Source organism: Leptodactylus fuscus, chromosome 10, assembly GCF_031893055.1.
Source record: "Leptodactylus fuscus isolate aLepFus1 chromosome 10, aLepFus1.hap2, whole genome shotgun sequence".
Classification (NCBI taxonomy): Eukaryota; Metazoa; Chordata; class Amphibia; order Anura; family Leptodactylidae; genus Leptodactylus; species Leptodactylus fuscus.
The window spans coordinates 4,097,709-4,123,533 of NC_134274.1; the positions used below are offsets into that span (position 1 = coordinate 4,097,709).

At 41.1% G+C, this 25,825-nt stretch overlaps 1 protein-coding gene across 1 annotated transcript in view; it reads left to right on the forward strand.

Annotated features, from left to right (window-relative positions):
• SORCS1 (sortilin related VPS10 domain containing receptor 1) overlaps positions 1 to 25,825 on the forward strand; it is a 400,088-nt gene that overhangs the window by 274,513 nt on the left and 99,750 nt on the right. Inside the window, 2 exon segments of the mRNA XM_075258641.1 lie at positions 5,659 to 5,777; positions 11,631 to 11,720. Coding sequence (XP_075114742.1) covers positions 5,659 to 5,777; positions 11,631 to 11,720 — 209 coding nt within the window.

Consider the following 25,825-nt stretch of genomic DNA (forward strand, 5'->3'; position numbering starts at 1 on the left):
ACGTGTTCTTGTGGCTTCAAATATAGCGAGCCACCGGTTGCAGACGGCTGATAAATTTTAGTAAATTCAGGGCCCACTTGTCTAGTTTTATGGGTTATTAGTATTTGGATGGACCCACGTTGCGAGCCTCTGCGGGCTTTCTCTCCCTATGCCTATACATAAAAGTTCGCCATTTCCGCAGGTATAATTGATCATGCTCCGATTTACATAAACGTAACGGTTTTTGAAATGGCAGAAACATAACATCATCATTAACAGCATCAGCACATTAGACCACTAGCAAAATAGGCTTTAACTTTTCTACTATTCTAGACCATCAGGGAAAGCGCTATTAACCCCTCCTACACAGCCATAACCTTCACTACTAGCCAAGACCACCAGGAAAGTAGCCATTATACCCACTACTACCTTAGACCACCAGGGGAGCAGCCATTAACCTCACTACTACCCTAGACCACCAGGGGAGCAGCCATTAACCTCACTACTACCCTAGACCACCAGGGAAGCAGCCATTAACCTCACTACTAGACCACCAGGAAGCAGTAATTAAACCATCTACTAATCTAGACCTCCAGAGAAGCAGCCATTAACCTCAGTACTACCCTAGACCACCAGAAGAGCAGCCATTAACCACACTACTGCCTTCTCTACACCAGAGAAGCAGCCATTAACCTCACTACTACCCTAGACCACCAGGGAAGCAGCCATTAACCTCACTACTAGACCACAAGGAAGCAGTAATTAAACCATCTACTAATCTAGACCTCCAGAGTAACAGCGATTAACCACACTACTGTCCTAGACCACCAGGGAAGCAGCCATTAACTTCACTAATACCCTAGACCTCCAGAAAAGCAGCCAATAACCTCACTACTACCCTAGACCACCAGAGAAGCAGCCATTAACCACACTACTACCCTAGACCACCAGGGAAGCAGCCAATAACCACACTACTACCCTAGACCTCCAGGGAAGCAACCATTAACTTCACTAATACCCTAGACCACCAGGGGGGCAGCCTCTTCATCATTCTAGACCGCCAAGGAAGCAGCCATTCCTATAAACTTCCTATAAACTAGATCACCAGGGAAGCAGCCATTACCTCACTACTACCCAAGACAACCAGGGAAGAAGCCATCAACCACACTACTCCCCTACACCACCATTGAAATAACTCTTAACCCCACTACTACCCTAGACCACCAGGATAACAGCCATTACCTCTGCACCAAAGAAGCATCCACTAACTTACTAATACCCTAGACCACCGGAAAAGTAGTCATTAACCTCTTTATTACCCAATATCATCAGGGAAGCAGCCATCACCTGTCCACCATTTTAGACCACTAGAGAAGCAGTCTTTAATCCCTCTACTACCCTAGACCACCAGAGAAGCAGCCATTACCCCACTACTACCCGGGGCAGATACAGTCAGAGGAGAGACATTTCATTGGTCCGATGTGCGCCCTGTTAGCTCTACGTTCCCTTTTAGTTGCCCTCCGTTGTCCCACTTGAAGATCTCTAAATAAAAAGTGTCTTCAGATTTTTTTTGCAGAAATTTTGCCTCTGAAAACCCCTTCCTACATCTGCAGAGTGTGAACTTACCCTTAAGGACATCTTTATCCTTTCCTCCACCTGTTATATGGTGCAAATCCTATAAAATAGGCAATTTTTATGGAAAATATTTTGGCCTGTTAATGTTTAATGATCTCAGCAGCGGGGGTCATCAACGCCCGAGCCACGGGAAGGGTTTCATTTACCATGACATTTTCCCGGAGATGACATTTTGACAAGCAGTCATAGATGTGAGGAGGTGCAGCAGATACATATTGTATATTGTATGGGATAGACGCCGGCCCCCCGCTTACACAATGTATATTCATGGCAACCTCCATCATTACTGGTGGCAACAAAAAAAAACGAAAGATCATCAATTGCATCGAAAATGAGAAGAACAGATGGTGTTAAGGTTACAAAAACAGCTATTCTCTTCCAAGAAACAGCGCCACCCCTGTTTGCAGGTTGTGTGTGGTATTGCAGCTCCTAATCGGTGCCATTTCCTGCAATACCAAGAACAACCCATGTGGTAAGCCACCATGTTTTTTGCAAATGGACACTAATGGGTTAACTATAACTTAAGACTATTTGCTGCACTACCATTTGGCCAACAATTTCCCCACAATGAAGTTTTTTGGACCTGAAGATGTTTTTTGCTGACCCAGCTCTTCCCATGTCTGCTCATGTAATAGAAGACGACAGATTTAACCCTTCACAGTCCCTCCCGCTTTGTGTTATATCCGTCTACCGCAAACCTACAAATGACAACTTCGCTTGGATTCTAATCACATGTAGGATATTGCGGCTTTGGAGCCCATTAAAAAGGGCTTTGGATCTAGAATATATAAATCCCGCCAGAAACAAGAGCTCAAGAGTGCAATAGTCTCCGAACAGATGAATACTAGATCTGGGGGAGTCATTGGTGAATATCTGATGAAATTTTTACCCACCGACCCTTATACGATGGAGCACATAACCAGCTCTGCTGCTGTTCAAGTAATAGGGCCAGAACTGCAGTACCCCAGAGTCACCACTAGGCAGTGACCGGAGCCTATAGCAGAGACATTCCAACTCCATCCTTCTTGGTAGCTTCTAGAAGGCAACTGGATCAGCTGATGGTTATGGGGTCCGTGTGTCAGACCCCCACCAATCAGATCCTGTAAAGAGGTGGGAGGAACCCATTTAAGTGAGTCAAATATGGTGACTGGAAGGAAAGATTTTAAGAAAGTCCTATCCTACCCACCACAAGGGGTCAAAAAGTTCTCTTCACTATCTACTTTGACCTAATACCCCATGGAGCGCCTAACAAGCCATGAGACTGTCAGATACGAATTAATTGGATTGGCACTTTGTCAGCCGAGAAGAGACAACTAACCTAAAAGTAAAGGTCACGCTGTTTCCCATCTCCAGTTATGGAGAATCATTGGCTCTCCCTTGTGCCCTGCCACTTCTACCCACTTTGGTATCGTCATGTCAAAGCTTAACCCCTATTGGTCCCACTGGAGTCACAAACTCATCGAAGCCAATGGTCAACATCGACTGTCACGCAACATTTTATAATTTGTTCTATTTATGACTAGGACTGAGCGATCGGGATCGGAAAAGATCGGATTCCGATCGACGATCGAGTAAATTTCACGATTGCGATCGGAATTCCGACCTGATCTTTTCCAGCGGGATCGAGGTCAGAGATTATTTCAAGATCGGCTCAACCCCTAAGTGATTTTTCCCCTAGAGAAGCATTGACTAGGGTTGAGGATCGGGATCAGAAAAGATCGGATCCCGATCGGCAATCCAGCAAATTTCACGATCGGGATCGACTGGATTTTTAAATCGATCCTGAAATCTCAAGATCGGCTCAACCCTATTTATGACCAAAGAGCAAAAAGTTGCATTTCGGGTCATAGAATTCCCCGCTACAGTAACCAATGGCTGTTTCTTATGTAGCCCTCATGGCAGGAGAAAGTACAAAAGATTTTTCAGAACTTCCCATCACGTAAATTCATAAAACTGAATCTGATCTTTTTGGCCAAAAAAATTCCCCCAGACCTTAAGACGTACATTTCCCCAATTTGGGGTTCTTTGGACATTGCTAATCAGATTCGGCGATGCTTCCTCTTCTTCCACTTGGCTCGGGTTCAATGAGCTTATGTCTCTGCTATCTTGAATGTAAAGTAGAGAATTTACAGCAGGATTTGACTCCAGTTCTAGGAATTTGGTGGTGGAGCCGCGAGGATTCGGGTTTTGTGTTTTCTGCCAGAGAATATGCAGAAAAATCGAGCAAGCTGTCCGAGGACACAAAGGTGTTAGCGAGTCTGTCTGCAGCAGCTGGTAGAACATTTATCTTGTCTGAATCCCTTGCTGGGAGGTCATGGCTTGAATATCTCCATCTGTCTACGGAGCTGATCCCAGATTTATTCCTTCAAGGAGCCACTGGCACCTGAACTGCAGAACAAGTGAAAGATGGTTCACCTGCAATTATGGGCCCCCTCCCCATGTCTGACACACTGTGGACCCCGCACAGAACGCTTTTTGTTCTGCTGAAGGAAGGAAGTGCGAGGGGAATTCTGCAGTAAATGAGTTACTATTGGATTCATCACTAAGGTCCTCGGCTTGAAGCGGATTTTATAGGCTCCATGTGAATATTACACAATAAAAAATTATTAAATTACCAAATAAATTAAAAATTATACAAAAATCCAACTTGCAAAAAAATTTTTTTGAGTTTCTCTCACTACTGTTCTTGTTTGCATTGTAGTAGCCATAGAAGAGCTTGCTTTTTGTGGAATGAGTTTGTTTTCCAATGGAAACAAGTTATAACATATTGAGCAACTTTGATTCTTTTTTTTTTGGGGGGGGGGGGGGGGAATGAAAAAAGAACAATTCTATATCTTTTGGAGGTTGTATTTCTGGTAGGGTTGAGTCGATCTTAAGATTTCAGGATCGTTTTGAAAATCTGATTCAGCCAATCCCGAACATGAAATTTGCTCGATCTCTGATCAGGATCTGATCTTTCCCAATCCCGATCGCTCAACCCTAGTTTTGGGGGTTTATTTTTACTATGTGGTGTAATTGACACTTTATCTATAGTCTAGGGATCAATATGATTATGAATATCAAATATACAAGTTAGAGACATTGTATCTCCTTTCTGTAGACTTGTGTGAGAGCTTGTTTTTGTGGGATGGAGTGAAGTTTTCATTGACAGTATTTTTGGAATTATTTATTGGTGTATTTGTATTAGGAATGAACAAAAGGACTATTTATCTATTTTATGCTGAGTATAACTAACATGGTAACATAATTTTTTAGCCGCCATGGTGACTTATCTCTCCTCGAACCAAACTACCCAATCCTCTCCATGACATCTTCTATGGGGGAAAATTTGAGACCACTCAATATATATTATAGGGACAGCGGACGTGATTGACATTCATCTAAGTTGCACGGCCACTATTAAGGGGTTGTCATCAATATCAGATCCTTGGGGGTTCAGCCTCCAGCACCTGCAGTGATCAGCTGTTCTTAGCACCTATCAACCCTATAGAGATCCGGTGCTCGCTGTTGAGAGCAGCTGGTCGGTGAGGGTGCTAGGTGTCGGACCACCACCAGTCTGATATCAACGACCTATCCTAAAGATAGAATTTCGATATCAAAAGACCAGACAGTCCCTTTAAGGGAAGCTTAAGATAAGGGAGGGCAGCGGGGTGACCTCTAGTGGAAGTTTAAGGTTTTTACAACATAAATACTTTTTTATTCTTTTTTTTATGTATTTTTTTGAAGCTCTGAATTTTACCAGTAAGGTAACGTCACTCGTAGCGATTGCTTCTGGTATTGATAATCTGCCAGCAGGGACAATGATAGCGTTGTATGTGATACCTTATGTTGGAGGACGCTGGTGCTGTGTTAGACATCAGCTACATCGTGTGTTTGATGCTGCCGACTCTTCCCCACTTACACACTACACCCGCACACTTTCATCCTATAATATGACATATTTGACAATTTAACACATTTACAGTAACAGTAAATTGTTTAAATTGCAACAATGTAATTGTAGGAAGAAAATCTGCATTTAATTGACTCCTGTTTTACCTTCAGATGCTCAGTACATCGTCTGTAAGATGAACAACTGCTCCGAGACGGTGAGGACAAAGCCCTTTGCAGGATACATTGACACCAACTCCCTCATCGTGCAGGATGAATATGTCTTTGTCCAGGTGAGTCGATGTCCGCCCTCCCCGTAGGACGTGTCCTTGATAATACTTGTCTTGTATCTCCAGGATCTTCCTTACTGAGAGTCATCCTTTCTATTTTTATATACAGAAGACAATATTTTCTTACTAGTGATTTTTTATTAGGGCTTGTGCAGATATGAAGGAGTTAATCTGTAAAAGCAGATCTGCAGTATAAACCAGGAGGAAGGGACAGAGATTAAGACAGGGAGCGGCTTTATGATGACCTTAGACTCCAATAGACAATTCAGATACAAAGAGGTCGACATCAGATCATTAGACATCTATAGGAGCAGAGTAACTTCTATTACATCTATAGGAGCAGAGTAACTTCTATTAGATCTATAGGAGCAGAGTAACTCCCATTAGATCTATAGGAGCAGAGTAACTTCTATTAGATCTATAGGAGCAGAGTAACTTCTATTAGATCTATAGGAGCAGAGTAACTCCCATTAGATCTATAGGAGCAGAGTAACTCCCATTAGATCTATAGGAGCAGAGTAACTTCTATTACATCTATAGGAGCAGAGTAACTCCCATTAGATCTATAGGAGCAGAGTAACTTCTATTAGATCTATAGGAGCAGAGTAACTTCTATTATATCTATAGGAGCAGAGTAACTTCTATTAGATCTATAGGAGCAGAGTAACTTCTATTAGATCTATAGGAGCAGAGTAACTTCTATTAGATATATAGGAGCAGAGTAACTTCTATTAGATCTATAGGAGCAGAGTAACTTCTATTAGATCTATAGGAGCAGAGTAACTTCTATTAGATATATAGGAGCAGAGTAACTTCTATTAGATCTATAGAGCAGAGTAACTTCTATTATATCTATAGGAGCAGAGTAACTTCTATTAGATCTATAGGAGCAGAGTAACTCCCATTAGATCTATAGGAGCAGAGTAACTTCTATTACATCTATAGGAGCAGAGTAACTTCTATTAGATCTATAGGAGCAGAGTAACTTCTATTACATCTATAGGAGCAGAGTAACTTCTATTAGATATATAGGAGCAGAGTAACTTCTATTAGATCTATAGGAACAGCGTAACTTCTATTACATCTATAGGAGCAGAGTAACTTCTATTATATCTATAGGAGCAGAGTAACTTCTATTAGATCTATAGGAGCAGAGTAACTTCTATTATATCTATAGGAGCAGAGTAACTTCTATTATATCTATAGGAGCAGAGTAACTCCCATTAGATCTATAGGAGCAGAGTAACTTCTATTAGATCTATAGGAGCAGAGTAACTTCTATTAGATATATAGGAGCAGAGTAACTTCTATTAGATCTATAGGAGCAGCGTAACTTCTATTACATCTATAGGAGCAGAGTAACTTCTATTATATCTATAGGAGCAGAGTAACTTCTATTAGATCTATAGGAGCAGAGTAACTTCTATTACATCTATAGGAGCAGAGTAACTTCTATTAGATATATAGGAGCAGAGTAACTTCTATTAGATCTATAGGAGCAGAGTAACTTCTATTAGATCTATAGGAGCAGAGTAACTTCTATTAGATCTATAGAGCAGAGTAACTTCTATTATATCTATAGGAGCAGAGTAACTTCTATTAGATCTATAGGAGCAGAGTAACTTCTATTATATCTATAGGAGCAGAGTAACTTCTATTAGATCTATAGAGCAGAGTAACTTCTATTATATCTATAGGAGCAGAGTAACTTCTATTAGATCTATAGAGCAGAGTAACTTCTATTATATCTATAGGAGCAGAGTAACTTCTATTAGATCTATAGAGCAGAGTAACTTCTATTAGATCTATAGGAGCAGAGTAACTTCTATTAGATCTATAGGAGCAGAGTAACTTCTATTATATCTATAGAGCAGAGTAACTTCTATTAGATCTATAGAGCAGAGTAACTTCTATTAGATCTATAGGAGCAGAGTAACTTCTATTATATCTATAGAGCAGAGTAACTCCCATTAGATCTATAGGAGCAGAGTAACTTCTATTAGATCTATAGAGCAGAGTAACTTCTATTATATCTATAGAGCAGAGTAACTCCCATTAGATCTATAGGAGCAGAGTAACTTCTATTAGATCTATAGGAGCAGAGTAACTTCTATTAGATCTATAGGAGCAGAGTAACTTCTATTAGATCTATAGAGCAGAGTAACTTCTATTAGATCTATAGGAGCAGAGTAACTTCTATTAGATCTATAGGAGCAGAGTAACTTCTATTAGATCTATAGGAGCAGAGTAACTTCTATTAGATATATAGGAGCAGAGTAACTTCTATTAGATATATAGGAGCAGAGTAACTCCCATTAGATCTATAGGAGCAGAGTAACTTCTATTAGATCTATAGGAGCAGAGTAACTTCTATTAGATCTATAGAGCAGAGTAACTTCTATTAGATCTATAGGAGCAGAGTAACTTCTATTAGATATATAGGAGCAGAGTAACTTCTATTAGATATATAGGAGCAGAGTAACTCCCATTAGATCTATAGGAGCAGAGTAACTTCTATTAGATCTATAGGAGCAGAGTAAATCCTTGTTACCTACTCATATAACTCACCTTATTCTTTCTGACCTTGGATCCACACTTCAGCCTCCATTGTTTTACACGAGGCAGGTCCAGCTCTGGACTAGGATATCTGCTGAGGTCCTGCAGTGAGGGCCGGCCTGGATATATACACATGCTGTAGATCATATACAGGACACGGCTTGTGTTATGTTCCTACCTCTCGGTTATTTCTTCTCTTGTGTTCTGTGGTGGCTGAAGAACTCCATGGAGCAGATCTGAGGTGTCAGGATCCTGGGGATGAAGGATTTCACAGCCTCATTATTAAGCACCGGTCAATTAGAGTTTATCGAGCATTACCGCTTAATAGAAGTCAGAATGGGAAGAAGTTTCATTACAATAATTAGCAGAAGAGCCTGAAGTAACATAATGAATCAGACACAGGGGCGGAGGAACATAGGAAGAATACAAGGAGATAGATAGATAGATAGATAGATAGATAGATAGATAGATAGGAGATAGATAGATAGATAGATAGATAGATAGATAGATAGGAGATAGATAGATAGATAGATAGATAGGAGATAGATAGATAGATAGATAGATAGATAGATAGATAGATAGATGGATAGATAGGAGATAGATAGATAGATAGATAGATAGGAGATAGATAGATAGATAGATAGATAGATGGATAGATAGGAGATAGATAGATAGATAGATAGATAGATAGATAGGAGATAGATAGATAGATAGATAGATAGATAGATAGATAGGAGATAGATAGATAGATAGATAGATAGATAGATAGATAGGAGATAGATAGATAGATAGATAGATAGATAGATAGATAGATAGGAGATAGATAGATAGATAGATAGATAGATAGATGGATAGATAGGAGATAGATAGATAGATAGATAGATAGATAGATAGATAGATAGGAGATAGATAGATAGATAGATAGATAGGAGATAGATAGATAGATAGATAGATAGATAGATAGATAGATAGATAGGAGATTGTGACTGTGCTGCCTGCCCTGACATCTGCCTGATACTACGCCCTGCAGGAAAGTCCAGATCCTTGAACTTAGACAAGACCCTCAGAAGTTGCCCCGAACCAAATCAGTTTAGCAGCGCAGCGAGTGCAGAGATAGAAAGTGAAGATGATCTGCTCTTATGTGGACACTGATAGACATTACTTGGCTGACGCTATTATACTGTACATGCGATGGTTGAGTAAACTGTCCAGAGTCTGTTATGGTGTCTATGTGGAGACATAACTAAAATCCTGGGGGCCCTGGTGTTTGCTCCCCCCCCTACCCACACACACACACACACACACACACACACACACACACACACTCTAAGCAGCCTTAGAGTGGTGCATGTGACCAATGGCGCCCTCTGGATTCTCGGCCCTATTTTAGCAGTGACCGTTGCGACCCCTGTAGTTACACCATTGTGTCTTTGGGGTTTCCCCAGTCGTTGCGGTGAGGGCCCTGTTTTTATATGACTACCTCATGTATGACATATAATCTCGCCCTGCCACACTGTTGAGCGCGGTATTATTCGTGCACAGCGGTAACTTTCTATTACTTTACACTAGTTATTTCCCAATTTTCTCTGGATTTGTGTCTTCATCGTGCAGATTACGTTCCTCACCCATCTCTTGACCTCCTGCAGTCTTTTGGCTGCTTTTTTTCCCCCACGACTGAAGCTTTCGTGTCTTCCCCGAGTCGCCGCAGCTGTCCGCCATGCTTTGTCTTGGCTCTCTGTAGACACTTGATTGGCACTTGGCCTATCCGGCTGAATGGCGCCCGATCACGCACATGACCTGGATCCGGTGCAGGCTACTAATTCATTGAAGGCTTCTCGGGATGGTTCCATGTCTTGGTTTCTCGTTTCGCCTACACCAAGTAATTAGGTTTTCTTGAAGTAAATGAGGAATGTGCTTATCTCCTCCGTACTAATTGTATCCCCTGAGCTTCATTGTTTGCTTCACGCTGGAGAACATTTTGGAAGGAGATATTGGCTGAAGAATGGTTGGAACCCTCCGAAAGCATTAATTCAGGAGCCTTCACGGGGCTTCTCGCCTAACGTGTCGGAGCACAGATGTAGCGGTTTTACTTCATTTTACTGCTCTCACATGAGGTCCCTTTGTGCCCTTCATTAAAGGCAACCTCGCTTTAATACATAATATTCCTAATTAAAAACTCTGCTTTTACTTGCAGTACCATGCCTGACCACACGGTGCGCTGTTAGACTGAACTGTGTCCACTAACATAATGTTACTGTATTATCGCCCTCATGTGGTAAGAATTGGTACTGCAGTGATTCCAGAAAGCTGACAACTTTATCAGACCCTTATACTGGATGACCAGGACTTAAAGGGATTGTCTAGACTTTTAAATACTCAGTTAGGGAAATTTAAGTCAATGCAAAAGAGAACCATTGTCTATGTTCTGGGGGCATAAAGAGGAGCTTTTAGTCAGTGGAGGACCCGACACATGCATGCATCACATAGACAACCCATGCATGGTGACGGTGTAATGCTTCCATTCCCCTGTGGGGGAGCTGCAAGGACATTCAGCGCTAGTTTTCAGGTTTGCAGCTGATCACTTATTGGGTATATGTTCACACCAGGTATTGTGCAGTAACCTGGTGCAATTCACTTGCAGGAGTTGAGAGGGGTTTGTCAGCTGCCATGTAGTGGTGATGCATCGGTGTGTTTCATCATCCGCACAATGTTTTGCACGTTCCTCAGTGGTCCCGCTGTTACGATTCCCTTGTAGATCTCTCCAGTCCATGGCCCACTTTTGCAGATCACTATTGCGCTCTTCTCCTGCAGGGAGTCCTTCAAATAATTACCGGATTAAAATAATCCCATAATCCCCCAATTTTGAGACTGTGGGAATATATTGCATTCTAATCTGTGGGTTCTGTATTCCGCACCTCTTTGTACAATGATGGCAGGTAATCCCCAAACCTGCCGATGTAGCAGAGCCGGTGACCTGTATTAGAGCCGCAGGAACAACTCACCTGGCAAAGCCGAAACCCAGGAGCCCGTCCGCAGCTTCAGTCTGTATAGACCCCATATACTGATGGCTGTCTCTTAGTGATTAGCTAAGTCTGTCACTGAACCACTTCTAGGTCCGTTTTTTCACCCAGCTTTCTGCAACCCCCTGAATGGTGAAGCTTCTTAGGTATCATCTACATTGATATTTGCTCCATCCTTAGGTAGGTTCGCCTTTCAGGACTCTATGAAAGCTGGGTGACAACAGGCACAGGGACAACCTAGATATCATCCTATATAACTGTGTCTTGCTCTATATTGCAGCTCACCTCCGGAGGGCGCCCGCACTATTACGTGTCCTACAGACGAGAGCCGTTCATACCGATGAAGCTTCCGAAGTACGCCCTACCCAAGGTACAGTCTACTCCAATCATTTTGTAAGTTAATTCACTGGTTACTTAAAGGAATTGTCCATTTTCTATCATTTTAAAGATTTTAGCTCCTCGGGGGCGGTCCCATTACAGGCTCCACCCCCGATTTGCTGTCATAATTGGAAGCAACAGACAATATCAATTCCATCCTGCTTTCAAGGGGCAGTAGTAACATGATGCGGTATATTGAGGGGTCCCATTTGTGCTGTGAGTCCTTTCCTCTATTTACACCCCTAAATACTGTTTTCATCAAGAAAAAAAGCTGCATTGTGTGAACAAGACCTGAAACGTGTGATGTATAAGTGAGTTTCCCGGCTTCACCTCCAATTGGGTTATGTTGCCTAATTGGCACCACCTGGAGATATGAGTCACATGTAATAATCTCATCTCCTCCGCCTCGCACCTGCCGGGTCACCGCTCGCTGCTCCGGGTGACCCCGCGTTCTGTCATTTATCAGGAGCAGAACTTGCATCTGTGTCCACATCATTTATCACTAAATATTACAGGGGAATATCTTCAGATTCATCTGTTTCACAGACACCTCCTCCTCCAGGGGCTAGATCTGTGATTAATCTAACCCTTAAGGAGGCCTGGGTATAAGACGGGCGTCTACAGACCATCCCCCGCTCACATCTCTGTCTTATCTCCTTGTCTTATATCTTAATAATTAAAGATGTTTTCTGCCAGGCTGTGTCCTCCATTGTCCTCTAGCTGTCAAGTGGGCCGTCCTGTGGACAGTTCTGCCTTAGTGTGTAGGGCAAAAGACAAATACTGGGTGACTACTGCTATTTACTGCCATGACAGAGACCATGAGGGTTGTCAACCAACTATCCATAGTCTATGAATGACATGTAAGTCTGTTTGTATCTTTTCTCTCACTGCTCCTATGAAGTGTCAGTTTTCACTGCAGTTCTGGCATTCTATTCTTAAACCAGAACGTTCAGGGTGAGTAAGGTATTTATTTCCTAATCAGAGGCATATAGTTATTTTTAATACTGGTGTTGGATGTAGTGGAGAGGCCTACCTTGGCCCCTTGGATTGACATCTCTGAACCCCCTGTAACTGCCCCCATGCTTTTGACCAATGCTCATACAAGTTGTCATTTCATAACATATACACTTACTCATTGTATGATAGTACTCTTCTGATGTGTCAGTCTTCTCTGCCATTCTCGAATTCTATTCATGAACAGAGTTGATTCTAAGAGGCATCATGAACCTAACCGCAACATTCTCTTTCTATCTACTTACCTGCACTCTCTCCTCTAATAACCTTCTCTCTCCTGTGTGTCAGTCTTTACTGCTATGACAGCATTCTATTCATGAAACAGCAGGTTTGGGATGAACAGAATTATAGATCCCTGTCTGTGTTATCACCAAGCTTAAGTTACATAACATGCAGTTCTGAATTCTCCTTTTTCTGCTATGTGTCAGTCTTTACTGCCATTGTAGAATTCTGTTCACGGAAAACAAGGAGGTATTCATTTCAATGGTTAAATGAAAACCTAAAAACGCAATGTGATTATTATGATCTATGGCGGCCATCTTGGCGCCTCTTGGGATAGAACTTGAGTATGTGATTAGTCTTCAGCTCGCTTTGGAGTCGGATGCTTTCTCTTGTTGTCAAGAATAGCCTGGAAAGTCTCGGCGTCTTCATCTCCCATTTGTTCGCTATTTATTCTGAGCTTGATACTTGTGAATTTCTTGAAGCCGACACAATTATTTGCTCATTTCTGCTCCTTGTAGACTCCGACACCTGAATCTCAATCCATCTCGCTGCGAGTGTTTGTATAATTTCACCTTCAAGGAATGGCGCTAATGTTCTGGGATCGGAGCCAACGCTTGCCATAGAAACCGATACAATTAAACTAAACATATCAATATCTATTGTATTCCATCCTGAATAAACATCGAAAAGGAGCCATAGAAAGTAGAGGCGGGCGAGGAGCGCTACACAGAAAGTAAAGGTGGGGGAGGAGCAGCGCCGTAACTCACATGTACAACAACCTCGCTACTGCTCATTTCTTGGAACGTCTACAAGGCCTAGAACATTATAGAACATAACAAATAGGAGCGGAGGATGAAGTATTTCTTCAAAGAAAGGCCATTCGACTTGACTAGTTGGAGCATTGTGACTCTGACTACCTGCAGCCACCACTAGGGGGAGTACAGGAGGTTACTCTATGCTGCTTCATTATTAAATACAATATAAACAGTAGAACTGACTGAACCTCTCAAGATTTATGTAGTTTCAGGTTTGGCCATTTTAGTTCCAAGATTCTTTTTGATCCAAATACATTTGTTCTGAAAATATGGTACAGCAGCCATATTTGTTGGGCCCGTATCTCAGTGGACTGCATTCACCATTGCTCCCCAGGCTCCCTGATATTATTATTTCTTTCGAAGCAATTTAGGATCCCCTCTGACTGTATTTGATAAAGCAACAGCATGGCATTACCTGGTCTTGTTTCTTTGGTCTTTTTCAACCTCCTAGCAACAATCTGCAGCCACCCCAGTATCCAAATATCACTAAATGGTTGGATACTGGAACATACCCAACTCTTCCCGGTACCCCTAGTAGTGGTGGATACCTAGTTAATGAGTGGTCTGTAGGGTTGAGCCGATCTTGACTTTTCAGGATCTAATTTAAAATCCGATTTCCAATCATTTTTCCTTCGAACCCAATCTCGATACCAATTCCGATCCCAATGCAAGTCAATGTAAATTTTTAAATTAATCAGAGATCGGATTTTAAAAGCAATCCTATTCACTTTACAGCAAGGAATCTAACAATTGAATGCTTCAATTGTTAGAATCCAGTCTGTGTAGTGAATCACTAAGTAGCCAGAGGATTTTTTTTTAATCCTCTGGCTACTTAGTCCCCCCTGGTGTCCACTTACCTGCAGAGATGGCTGCTCCGGTGCCCGGTGTTCTCCTTCTTCTTCGCCTCGCTGCCGCTCCACGCTGCTCTTCTTGCCTCGCTGTCCCCTGCCTCCCAGATTAGGAGAGTGTGGGTGGGTTAGGAGAGTGTGAGCGGGTACTGGGAGGGGAGACGTCACATCTCCCCGCCCTGTACCTGTCCACACTCTCCTCGGCCACAAGCCCCACTTTCCTAGCTCTTTAAACACTAACCTGGGAGGCGGTGGCAGTGAGGCAAGAAGAGCAGCATGGAGCGGCAGCGAGGTGAAGAAGAAGGAGAACACCGGGCACCGGAGCAGCCATCTCTGCAGGTAAGCAGCTACTAGAGATGTTAGTTTAGTCTCCCATTAGAATGAATGGAGGCAGCCGGCGTGCATGGGGTTAAGGCTGTGTGCCGGCTGCTTCCATTCATTCCTATGGAACCGCAGCAAAGTCTTCACACTGAGTATACACTCTGCTCAGAATGAGTGGAGCGTATACTCAGTGTGAAGGCTAAGCAAAGCATTGTGGGAAATAGTACCGATCTCGATCCCACCAAAAAAGATCGTGTTCGGAATTCCGATCGCAAAATTTTCTCAATCGCCGATCGGAATCCAATTTTTTCCGAACACGATCGCTCAACCCTAGTGGTCAGAGATAGCAGCTAAGACAAAGTATCGGCTTAGTAATTGACGCTGTCAGACATCATGGGCCTAATGGCCCAGTACGTTGAGTCAATCAATCCCGTGAAAATAGATTTGCCTCCGAGTGACGCCGGGATCGGTGGTTCGGATCCCAAAAACAAGACCGATTACATTCAACCCATTTTTTATGGACATTTAAGAGTTAATAATGGATTAAAATCAAACAGGTGGAAAAAAATTGATAAAAGATTTGTGACATATGGATGAGAAAACCATACAAAGACCATTGCATCCATTCTTTTTAACTTTTGTTTGTGTCTGGCTATCAGAAAACCCCCAAATTCCTGAAATGCTCTGTACTGCAAACAATGCAAAATAAAGTAAATACCAATTGCAGTAAAACTGCTGTGACTGATGAGCCCGGACACGTAAATCCTCACCGCCCGTGCGCTGTGCACACTGATGAGGTTATTGCCTGTCATTTCCATTTTGCTGGGCCAGATACAGCGGCCGCCTGTTTACAACCCTCATCACATCCAGCTCTAGAATAAGAGGGTCGTCGCTCTGAAATCCTGAGCAGAGGCGAGAAAAAAAAAGAGAAGTTTCTTCCGTCTCTTAAAATAAACCGGGGCTCATAATGAGGGGCCGGATGTGGCGTTCTCGCTGTTTTCAGCTGGGCCCGATACATGAGAGATGTGAGCGAGTGCGGCCAAAAACAAATTTAATTGCGTTGCTGACATTTGCATGCGTTGTCAAGAAAATGAGTTCTGCTGCTACAGGAAATGGCTTGTGATTGATGTCTGCTTAATCTATAAACAGATTACCATAAGGTTACATTATTATCCCTCTTCCCGCTGAGTGACGCGCCGCGCTCTGCAATGTGACGGCGTATTAATAGCCACCTCCAGTAATAATTTATAATCAACTCCATGCAAATCTCCCAGGTAATAACATTTCCACCTCAAAAGGGAAGTCCGGAGGCAACTTTATTTACCAGCGTTAGTGGATAATGAGACCATTTCTAGGGAGCTGAGCTAGGAGGAGCTGGATGTAGAGTCCCTGCAATGTAGAACTAGCGGAGTGACCCCCAGAACCTGCCGGAAAGATGAAGAAGAACAAAGTTGTTGCGTAATGACTACTGTGCATGCGAAACATATGGCTGGACATGTCTGACTGCAACTACAGTAGGAGAGAGAAGAAACGCCAATGAGAGAGCGATCATTGAGACGATTTACATACTGTGCCTATGTAAAAGAATATAACTACTATAATACTACTCCTATGTACAAGAATATAACTACTATAATACTACTCCTATGTACAAGAATATAACTACTATAATACTACTCCTATGTACAAGAATATAACTACTATAATACTGCTCCTATGTACAAGAATATAACTACTATAATACTACTCCTATGTACAAGAATATAAGTACTATAATACTACTCCTATATACAAGAATATAACTACTATAATACTGCTCCTATGTACAAGAATATAACTACTATAATACTACCTCCTATGTACAAGAATATAACTACTATAATACTGCTCCTATGTACAAGAATATAACTAATATAATACTACCTCCTATGTACAAGAATATAACTACTATAATACTGCTCCTATGTACAAGAATATAACTACTATAATACTACTCCTATGTACAAGAATATAACTACTATAATACTGCTCCTATGTACAAGAATATAACTACTATAATACTACTCTTATGTACAAGAATATAACTACTATAATACTACTCCTATGTACAAGAATATAACTACTATAATACCTCTCCTATGTACAAGAATATAACTACTATAATACTACCTCCTATGTACAAGAATATAACTACTATAATACTGCTCCTATGTACAAGAATATAACTACTATAATACTACTCTTATGTACAAGAATATAACTACTATAATACTACTCCTATGTACAAGAATATAACTACTATAATACCGCTCCTATGTACAAGAATATAACTACTATAATACTACTCCTATGTAGAAGAATATAACTACTATAATACTGCCCCCTATGTACAAGAATATAACTACTATAATACTACTCCTATGTACAAGAATATAACTACTATAATACTGCTCCTATGTACAAGAATATAACTACTGTAATACTACTCCTATGTACAAGAATATAACTACTATAATACTACTCCTATGTACAAGAATATAACTACTATAATACTGCTCCTATTTACAAGAATATAACTACTATAATACTGCTCCTATGTACAAGAATATAACTACTATAATACTGCTCCTATGTGCAAGAATATAACTACGATAATACTACTCTTATGTACAAGAATATAACTACTATAATACTACTCCTATGTACAAGAATATAACTACTATAATACTACTCCTATGTACAAGAATATAACTACTATAATACTGCTCCTATGTACAAGAATATAACTACTATAATACTGCTCCTATGTACAAGAATATAAATACTATAATACTACTCCTATGTAGAAGAATATAACTACTATAATACTGCCCCCTATGTACAAGAATATAACTACTATAATACTACTCCTATGTACAAGAATATAACTACTATAATACTGCTCCTATGTACAAGAATATAACTACTATAATACTACTCCTATGTACAAGAATATAACTACTATAATACTACTCCTATGTACAAGAATATAACTACTATAATACTGCTCCTATGTACAAGAATATAACTACTATAATACTGCTCCTATGTACAAGAATATAACTACTATAATACGGCTCCGATGTACAAGAATATAACTACTATAATACTACCTCCTATGTACAAGAATATAACTACTATAATACTACCTCCTATGTAAAAGAATATAACTACTATAATACTGCTCCTATGTACAAGAATATAACTACTATAATACTGCTCCGATGTACAAGAATATAACTACTATAATACTACCTCCTATGTACAAGAATATAACTACTATAATACTGCTCCTGTGTACAAGAATATAACTACTATAATACTGCTCCTATGTACAAGAATATAACTACTATAATACTACTCCTATGTACAAGAATATAACTACTATAATACTACTCCTATGTACAAGAATATAACTACTATAATACTACTACTATGTACAAGAATATAACTACTATAATACTGCTCCTGTGTACAAGAATATAACTACTATAATACTGCTCCTATGTACAAGAATATAACTACTATAATACTACTCCTATATACAAGAATATAACTACTATAATACTACTCCTATGTACAAGAATATAACTACTATAATACTGCTCCTATGTACAAGAATATAACTACTATAATACTGCTCCGATGTACAAGAATATAACTACTATAATACTACCTCCTATGTAAAAGAATATAACTACTATAATACTGCTCCTGTGTACAAGAATATAACTACTATAATACTACCTCCTATGTACAAGAATATAACTACTATAATACTACCTCCTATGTACAAGAATATAACTACTATAATACTGCTCCTGTGTACAAGAATATAACTACTATAATACTACTCCTATGTACAAGAATATAACTACTATAATACTACTCCTATGTACAAGAATATAAATACTATAATACTACTCCTATGTACAAGAATATAACTACTATAATACTACTCCTATGTACAAGAATATAACTACTATAATACTACTCCTATGTACAAGAATATAAATACTATAATACTACTCCTATGTACAAGAATATAACTACTATAATACTGCTCCTATGTACAAGAATATAACTACTATAATACTACTCCTATGTACAAGAATATAACTACTATAATACTGCTCCTATGTACAAGAATATAACTACTATAATACTACTCCTATGTACAAGAATATAACTACTATAATACTACTCCTATGTACAAGAATATAACTACTATAATACTACTCCTATGTACAAGAATATAAATACTATAATACTACTCCTATGTACAAGAATATAACTACTATAATACTACTCCTATGTACAAGAATATAACTACTATAATACTACTCCTATGTACAAGAATATAAATACTATAATACTACTCCTATGTACAAGAATATAACTACTATAATACTGCTCCTATGTACATGAATATAACTACTATAATACTACCTCCTATGTACAAGAATATAAATACTATAATACTACTCCTATGTAGAAGAATATAACTACTATAATACTGCCCCCTATGTACAAGAATATAACTACTATAATACTACTCCTATGTACAAGAATATAACTACTATAATACTGCTCCTATGTACAAGAATATAACTACTATAATACTACTCCTATGTACAAGAATATAACTACTATAATACTGCTCCTATGTACAAGAATATAACTACTATAATACTACTCCTATGTACAAGAATATAACTACTATAATACTACTCCTATGTACAAGAATATAACTACTATAATACTGCTCCTATGTACAAGAATATAACTACTATAATACTGCTCCTATGTACAAGAATATAACTACTATAATACTACTCCTATGTACAAGAATATAACTACTATAATACTACCTCCTATGTACAAGAATATAAATACTATAATACTACTCCTATGTAGAAGAATATAACTACTATAATACTGCCCCCTATGTACAAGAATATAACTACTATAATACTACTCCTATGTACAAGAATATAACTACTATAATACTGCTCCTATGTACAAGAATATAACTACTATAATACTACTCCTATGTACAAGAATATAACTACTATAATACTGCCCCCTATGTACAAGAATATAACTACTATAATACTACTCTTATGTACAAGAATATAACTACTATAATACTACTCCTATGTACAAGAATATAACTACTATAATACTACTCCTATGTACAAGAATATAACTACTATAATACTGCTCCTATGTACAAGAATATAACTACTATAATACTGCTCCTATGTACATGAATATAACTACTATAATACTACCTCCTATGTACAAGAATATAACTCCTATAATACAACCTCCTATGTACAAGAATATAACTGCTATAATACTACTCCTATGTACAAGAATATAACTACTATAATACTGCTCCTATGTACATGAATATAACTACTATAATACTACCTCCTATGTACAAGAATATAACTACTATAATACTACCTCCTATGTACAAGAATATAACTACTATAATACTACCTCCTATGTACAAGAATATAACTACTATAATACTACTCCTATGTACAAGAATATAACTACTATAATACTGCTCCTATGTACAAGAATATAACTACTATAATACTGCTCCTATGTACATGAATATAACTACTATAATACTACTCCTATGTACAAGAATATAACTACTATAATACTCCTATGTACAAGAATATAACTACTATAATACTACCTCTTACCTACAAGTATACCACTATTATATTACTGCCCTTTTATATACCAGCACAGTATATACTCCTATCCAGTCATTCGGAGACAGATACTATTGTTGGGTAATTGGTCGGGTTAATATCACTGTATTTTCTCCTTGGAGGAGTCATAAGACAAATAACCTTATATTAGATCATGTACTGTATAAGTTGTCCTATAATGACAGGATTAGATGTGCAGGCGACTGATATAAGTGACGGGGTTGTGCTCGGTGTCACCTACGTTGCGGCCTCTCTGTTCTGTCGCTTACACTTTACCGATTCTCATACTCTATAATGATGGGTTCACTTTAAAGGACGGCTATAAAAGCCTTTGCCGGGAATCCTGGATGTATCTGAAGGCATTTGTACCATTCTTGTTTTTCTCCGCGTTGCGCTCAGCCTTTTGATGCTCTTCAGATATTTTTCTTGAAAGAATTTAATAAGACAAAAGATTTTGGTGGCAGAAGAAAGTTGTCTAATGCTGTTTCATCCTATTAGAGGAGGAGAGGGGCGCCTGGAAATGAAGTCGCTGCATCCGCACTTACACCAACAATTCTCTTTAATCTGTCTCCACTGAAGTTACGTCGCCGCCGTTCGCCTCGCCGTCGTGTCAGAAATAAATTGCAACGCTGGAGACAAATCCTTAATGTAGAAGATTCGGGGGCGGCCAAAGCAACAGGAATTAGGTGGCGCGGAAAACGGCGGCTAAAATTAGGGAACTGATTAGAATTCATTGATACATTGTGTCGGCTCATCTGACCAAGACCATTGACAGTAGAAGACCCTGGATCCCAATGGTGCCCCAATTAAATTGCAGTCCTTATAACTGGCCCCTATAGCTACCCCTCACCCCTATAGCTACCCCCCGCCCCTATAGCTGCCCCCCACCCCTATACCTACCCCCCCTTCCCTTCCCCACCCCTGCTCGGCTCCTCGCTCCTTCCCCAGGACCTAACATGAATCCAGACCAACCCCGAGCCTCTGCGTGATCCTAAATGCAAATAAATCGAGGGATGGAAATGAAACACAATTTTTCACTTAAAATTCCAACTAAAAACGGAAAGAGGAATCGGGAAAGATTTACATTAAAGCCGCTAAATAATGAATGGGGTTGCCCGGAAGGTTCGTTAATGTGAGGTTTTCTTTGCTCATTTTGTCTTACAAGCTTCAGTTTAAGACCAAATATTTCATTAAGTTACTAATCAAAGCGTCTCCATCTCCACGTGTGAACCCCAAAACTATTAATTATCTTACAAGCCGTAATTAACTGCTATTAATAACATCCCTGACGAGCCAAGATATTTTCTGGATGAATAATTCAGCGCAACGTTGCAGTCCCATTAGGATTTCTCACTTTTCTCTTCTTCCTTAGGAACCCGCAGCAGTTTAGGAGACAGACAGGAGTCAGGTGTAGATTGTACCGACAGAGGTGCTTATAATTACACCACTGAGACAGGGTTATTGGCTTAAAGGGAGTCTGTCACAGCCCCAAAATACCAAACTAATCCTGCAGATAGATAGGTTACTGTCACCAGAACCAGCATATCACCCCAGCCCTGCAGATAGATAGGTTACTGTCACCAGACCCAGCATATCACCCCAGCCCTGCAGATAGATAGGTTACTGTCACCAGAACCAGCATATCCCCCCAGCCCTGCAGATAGATAGGTTACTGTCACCAGAGCCAGCATATCACCCCAGCCCTGCAGATAGATAGGTTACTGTCACCAGAACCAGCATATCACCCCAGCCCTGCAGATAGATAGGTTACTGTCACCAGAACCAGCATATCACCCCAGCCCTGCAGATAGATAGGTTACTGTCACCAGAACCAGCATATCACCCCAGCCCTGCAGATAGATAGGTTACTGTCACCAGAACTAGCATATCACCCCAGCCCTGCAGATAGATAGGTTACTGTCATCAGAACCAGCATATCACCCCAGCCCTGCAGATAGATAGGTTAGTGTCACCAGAACCAGCATATCACCCCAGCCCTGCACATAGATAGGTTACTGTTACCAGATCCAGCATATCACCCCAGCCCTACAGATAGATAGGTTAGTGTCACCAGAACCAGCATATCACCCCAGTCCTGCAGATAGATAGGCTACTGTCACCAGAACCAGCATATCACCACAGCCTACAGATAGATAGGTTACTGTCACCAGACCCAGCATATCACCCCAGCCCTGCAGATAGATAGGTTACTGTCACCAGAACCAGCATATCACCCCAGCCCTGCAGATAGATAGGTTACTGTCACCAGAACCAGTATATCCCCCCAGCCCTGCAGATAGATAGGTTACTGTCACCAGAACCAGCATATCATCCCAGCTCTGCAGATAGATAGGTTACTGTCACCAGAACCAGCATATCACCCCAGCCCTGCAGATAGATAGGTTACTGTTACCAGAACCAGCATATCACCCCAGCCCTGCAGATAGATAGGTTACTGTCACCAGAACCAGCATATCATCCCAGCTCTGCAGATAGATAGGTTACTGTCACCAGACCCAGCATATCACCCCAGCCCTGCAGATAGATAGGTTACTGTCACCAGAACCAGCATATCACCCCAGCCCTGCAGATAGATAGGTTACTGTCACCAGAACCAGTATATCCCCCCAGCCCTGCAGATAGATAGGTTACTGTCACCAGAACCAGCATATCACCCCAGCCCTGCAGATAGATAGGTTACTGTTACCAGAACCAGCATATCACCCCAGCCCTGCAGATAGATAGGTTACTGTCACCAGAACCAGCATATCATCCCAGCTCTGCAGATAGATAGGTTACTGTCACCAGATCCAGCATATCACCCCAGCCCTACAGATAGATAGGTTACTGTCACCAGAGCCAGCATATCACCCCAGCCCTGCAGATAGATAGGTTACTGTCACCAGAACCAGCATATCACCCCAGCCCTGCAGATAGATAGGTTACTGTCACCAGTACCAGCAAATCACCTCAGTCCTGCAGATAGATAGGTTACTGTCACCAGACCCAGCATATCACCCCAGCCCTGCAGATAGATAGGTTACTGTCACCAGAACTAGCATATCACCCCAGCCCTGCAGATAGATAGGTTACTGTCATCAGAACCAGCATATCCCCCCAGCCCTGCAGATAGATAGGTTACTGTCACCAGAACCAGCATATCACCCCAGCCCTGCAGATAGATAGGTTACTGTCACCAGAACCAGCATATCACCCCAGCACTGCAGATAGATAGGTTACTGTCACCAGAGCCAGCATATCACCCCAGCCCTGCAGATAGATAGGTTACTGTCACCAGGACCAGCATATCCCCCCAGCCCTGCAGATAGATAGGTTACTGTCACCAGTACCAGCATAGCACCCCAGCCCTGCAGATAGATAGGTTACTGTCACCAGAACCAGCATATCACCCCAGTCCTACAGATAGATAGGTTACTGTCACCAGACCCAGCATATCACCCCAGCCCTGCAGATAGATAGGTTACTGTCATAAGAACCAGCATATCCCCCCAGCCCTGCAGATAGATAGGTTACTGTCACCAGAACCAGCATATCACCCCAGCCCTGCAGATAGATAGGTTACTGTCACCAGTACCAGCATATCACCCCAGCCCTGCAGATAGATCGGTTACTGTCACCAGAACTAGCATATCACCCCAGCCCTGCAGATAGATAGGTTACTGTCATCAGAACCAGCATATCCCCCCAGCCCTGCAGATAGATAGGTTACTGTCACCAGAGCCAGCATATCACCCCAGCCCTGCAGATAGATAGGTTACTGTCACCAGAGCCAGCATATCACCCCAGTCCTGCAGATAGATAGGTTACTGTCACCAGAACCAGCATATCACCCCAGCCCTGCAGATAGATAGGTTACTGTCATCAGAACCAGCATATCACCCCAGCCCTGCAGATAGATAGGTTACTGTCATCAGAACCAGCATATCCCCCCAGCCCTGCAGATAGATAGGTTACTGTCACCAGAACCAGCATATCACCCCAGTCCTGCAGATAGATAGGTTACTGTCACCAGAACCAGCATATCACCCCAGCCCTGCAGATAGATAGGTTAGTGTCACCAGAACCAGCATATCACCCCAGCCCTGCAGATAGATAGGTTACTGTCACCAGAACTAGCATATCCCCCCAGCCCTGCAGATAGATAGGTTACTGTCATCAGAACCAGCATATCCCCCCAGCCCTGCAGATAGATAGGTTACTGTCACCAGAGCCAGCATATCACCCCAGCCCTGCAGATAGATAGGTTACTGTCACCAGAACTAGCATATCACCCCAGCCCTGCAGATAGATAGGTTACTGTCATCAGAACCAGCATATCCCCCCAGCCCTGCAGATAGATAGGTTACTGTAACCAGAACCAGCATATCACCCCAGCCCTGCAGATAGATAGGTTACTGTCACCAGAATCAGCATATCACCCCAGCCCTGCAGATAGATAGGTTACTGTCACCAGAACCAGCATATCACCCCAGCCCTGCAGATAGATAGGTTAGTGTCACCAGAACCAGCATATCACCCCAGCCCTGCAGATAGATAGGTTACTGTCACCAGAACCAGCATATCACCCCAGCCCTGCAGATAGATAGGTTACTGTCACCAGAACCAGCATATCACCCCAGTCCTGCAGATAGATAGGTTACTGTCACCAGAACCAGCATATCACCCCAGCCCTGCAGATAGATAGGTTACTGTCACATGAATCAAACATAGTTTCCCCTTGGGAATTGGCTCTTCCATTGCTGAGATATCACCATTTTTGTCAATATGTAAACAAGCTCTTTGGCTCTACCAGTGGTTGACATCATTGCTGCAAATAGCTTATTTGCATAATGCCAAATATGGTGATATCTCCGCAATGGAAGCAACAATTCCCAAGGGGAAACTACATTTGATTCAGGTGTCCCTAACCTGTCTATCTGCAGAACTGGCCTAATATGTTGGTTCTAATGACAGACTCCTTTTAAAGCGGTTTCCAGGTTTTATCAATCCTTAAATTACAGGTCATTGTTGGAAGAACAGTGTGGACATACCCCTATGGTTGGCTATTTGAAGTAGTATCAGCACTTGTAAAAATTCTGGCGT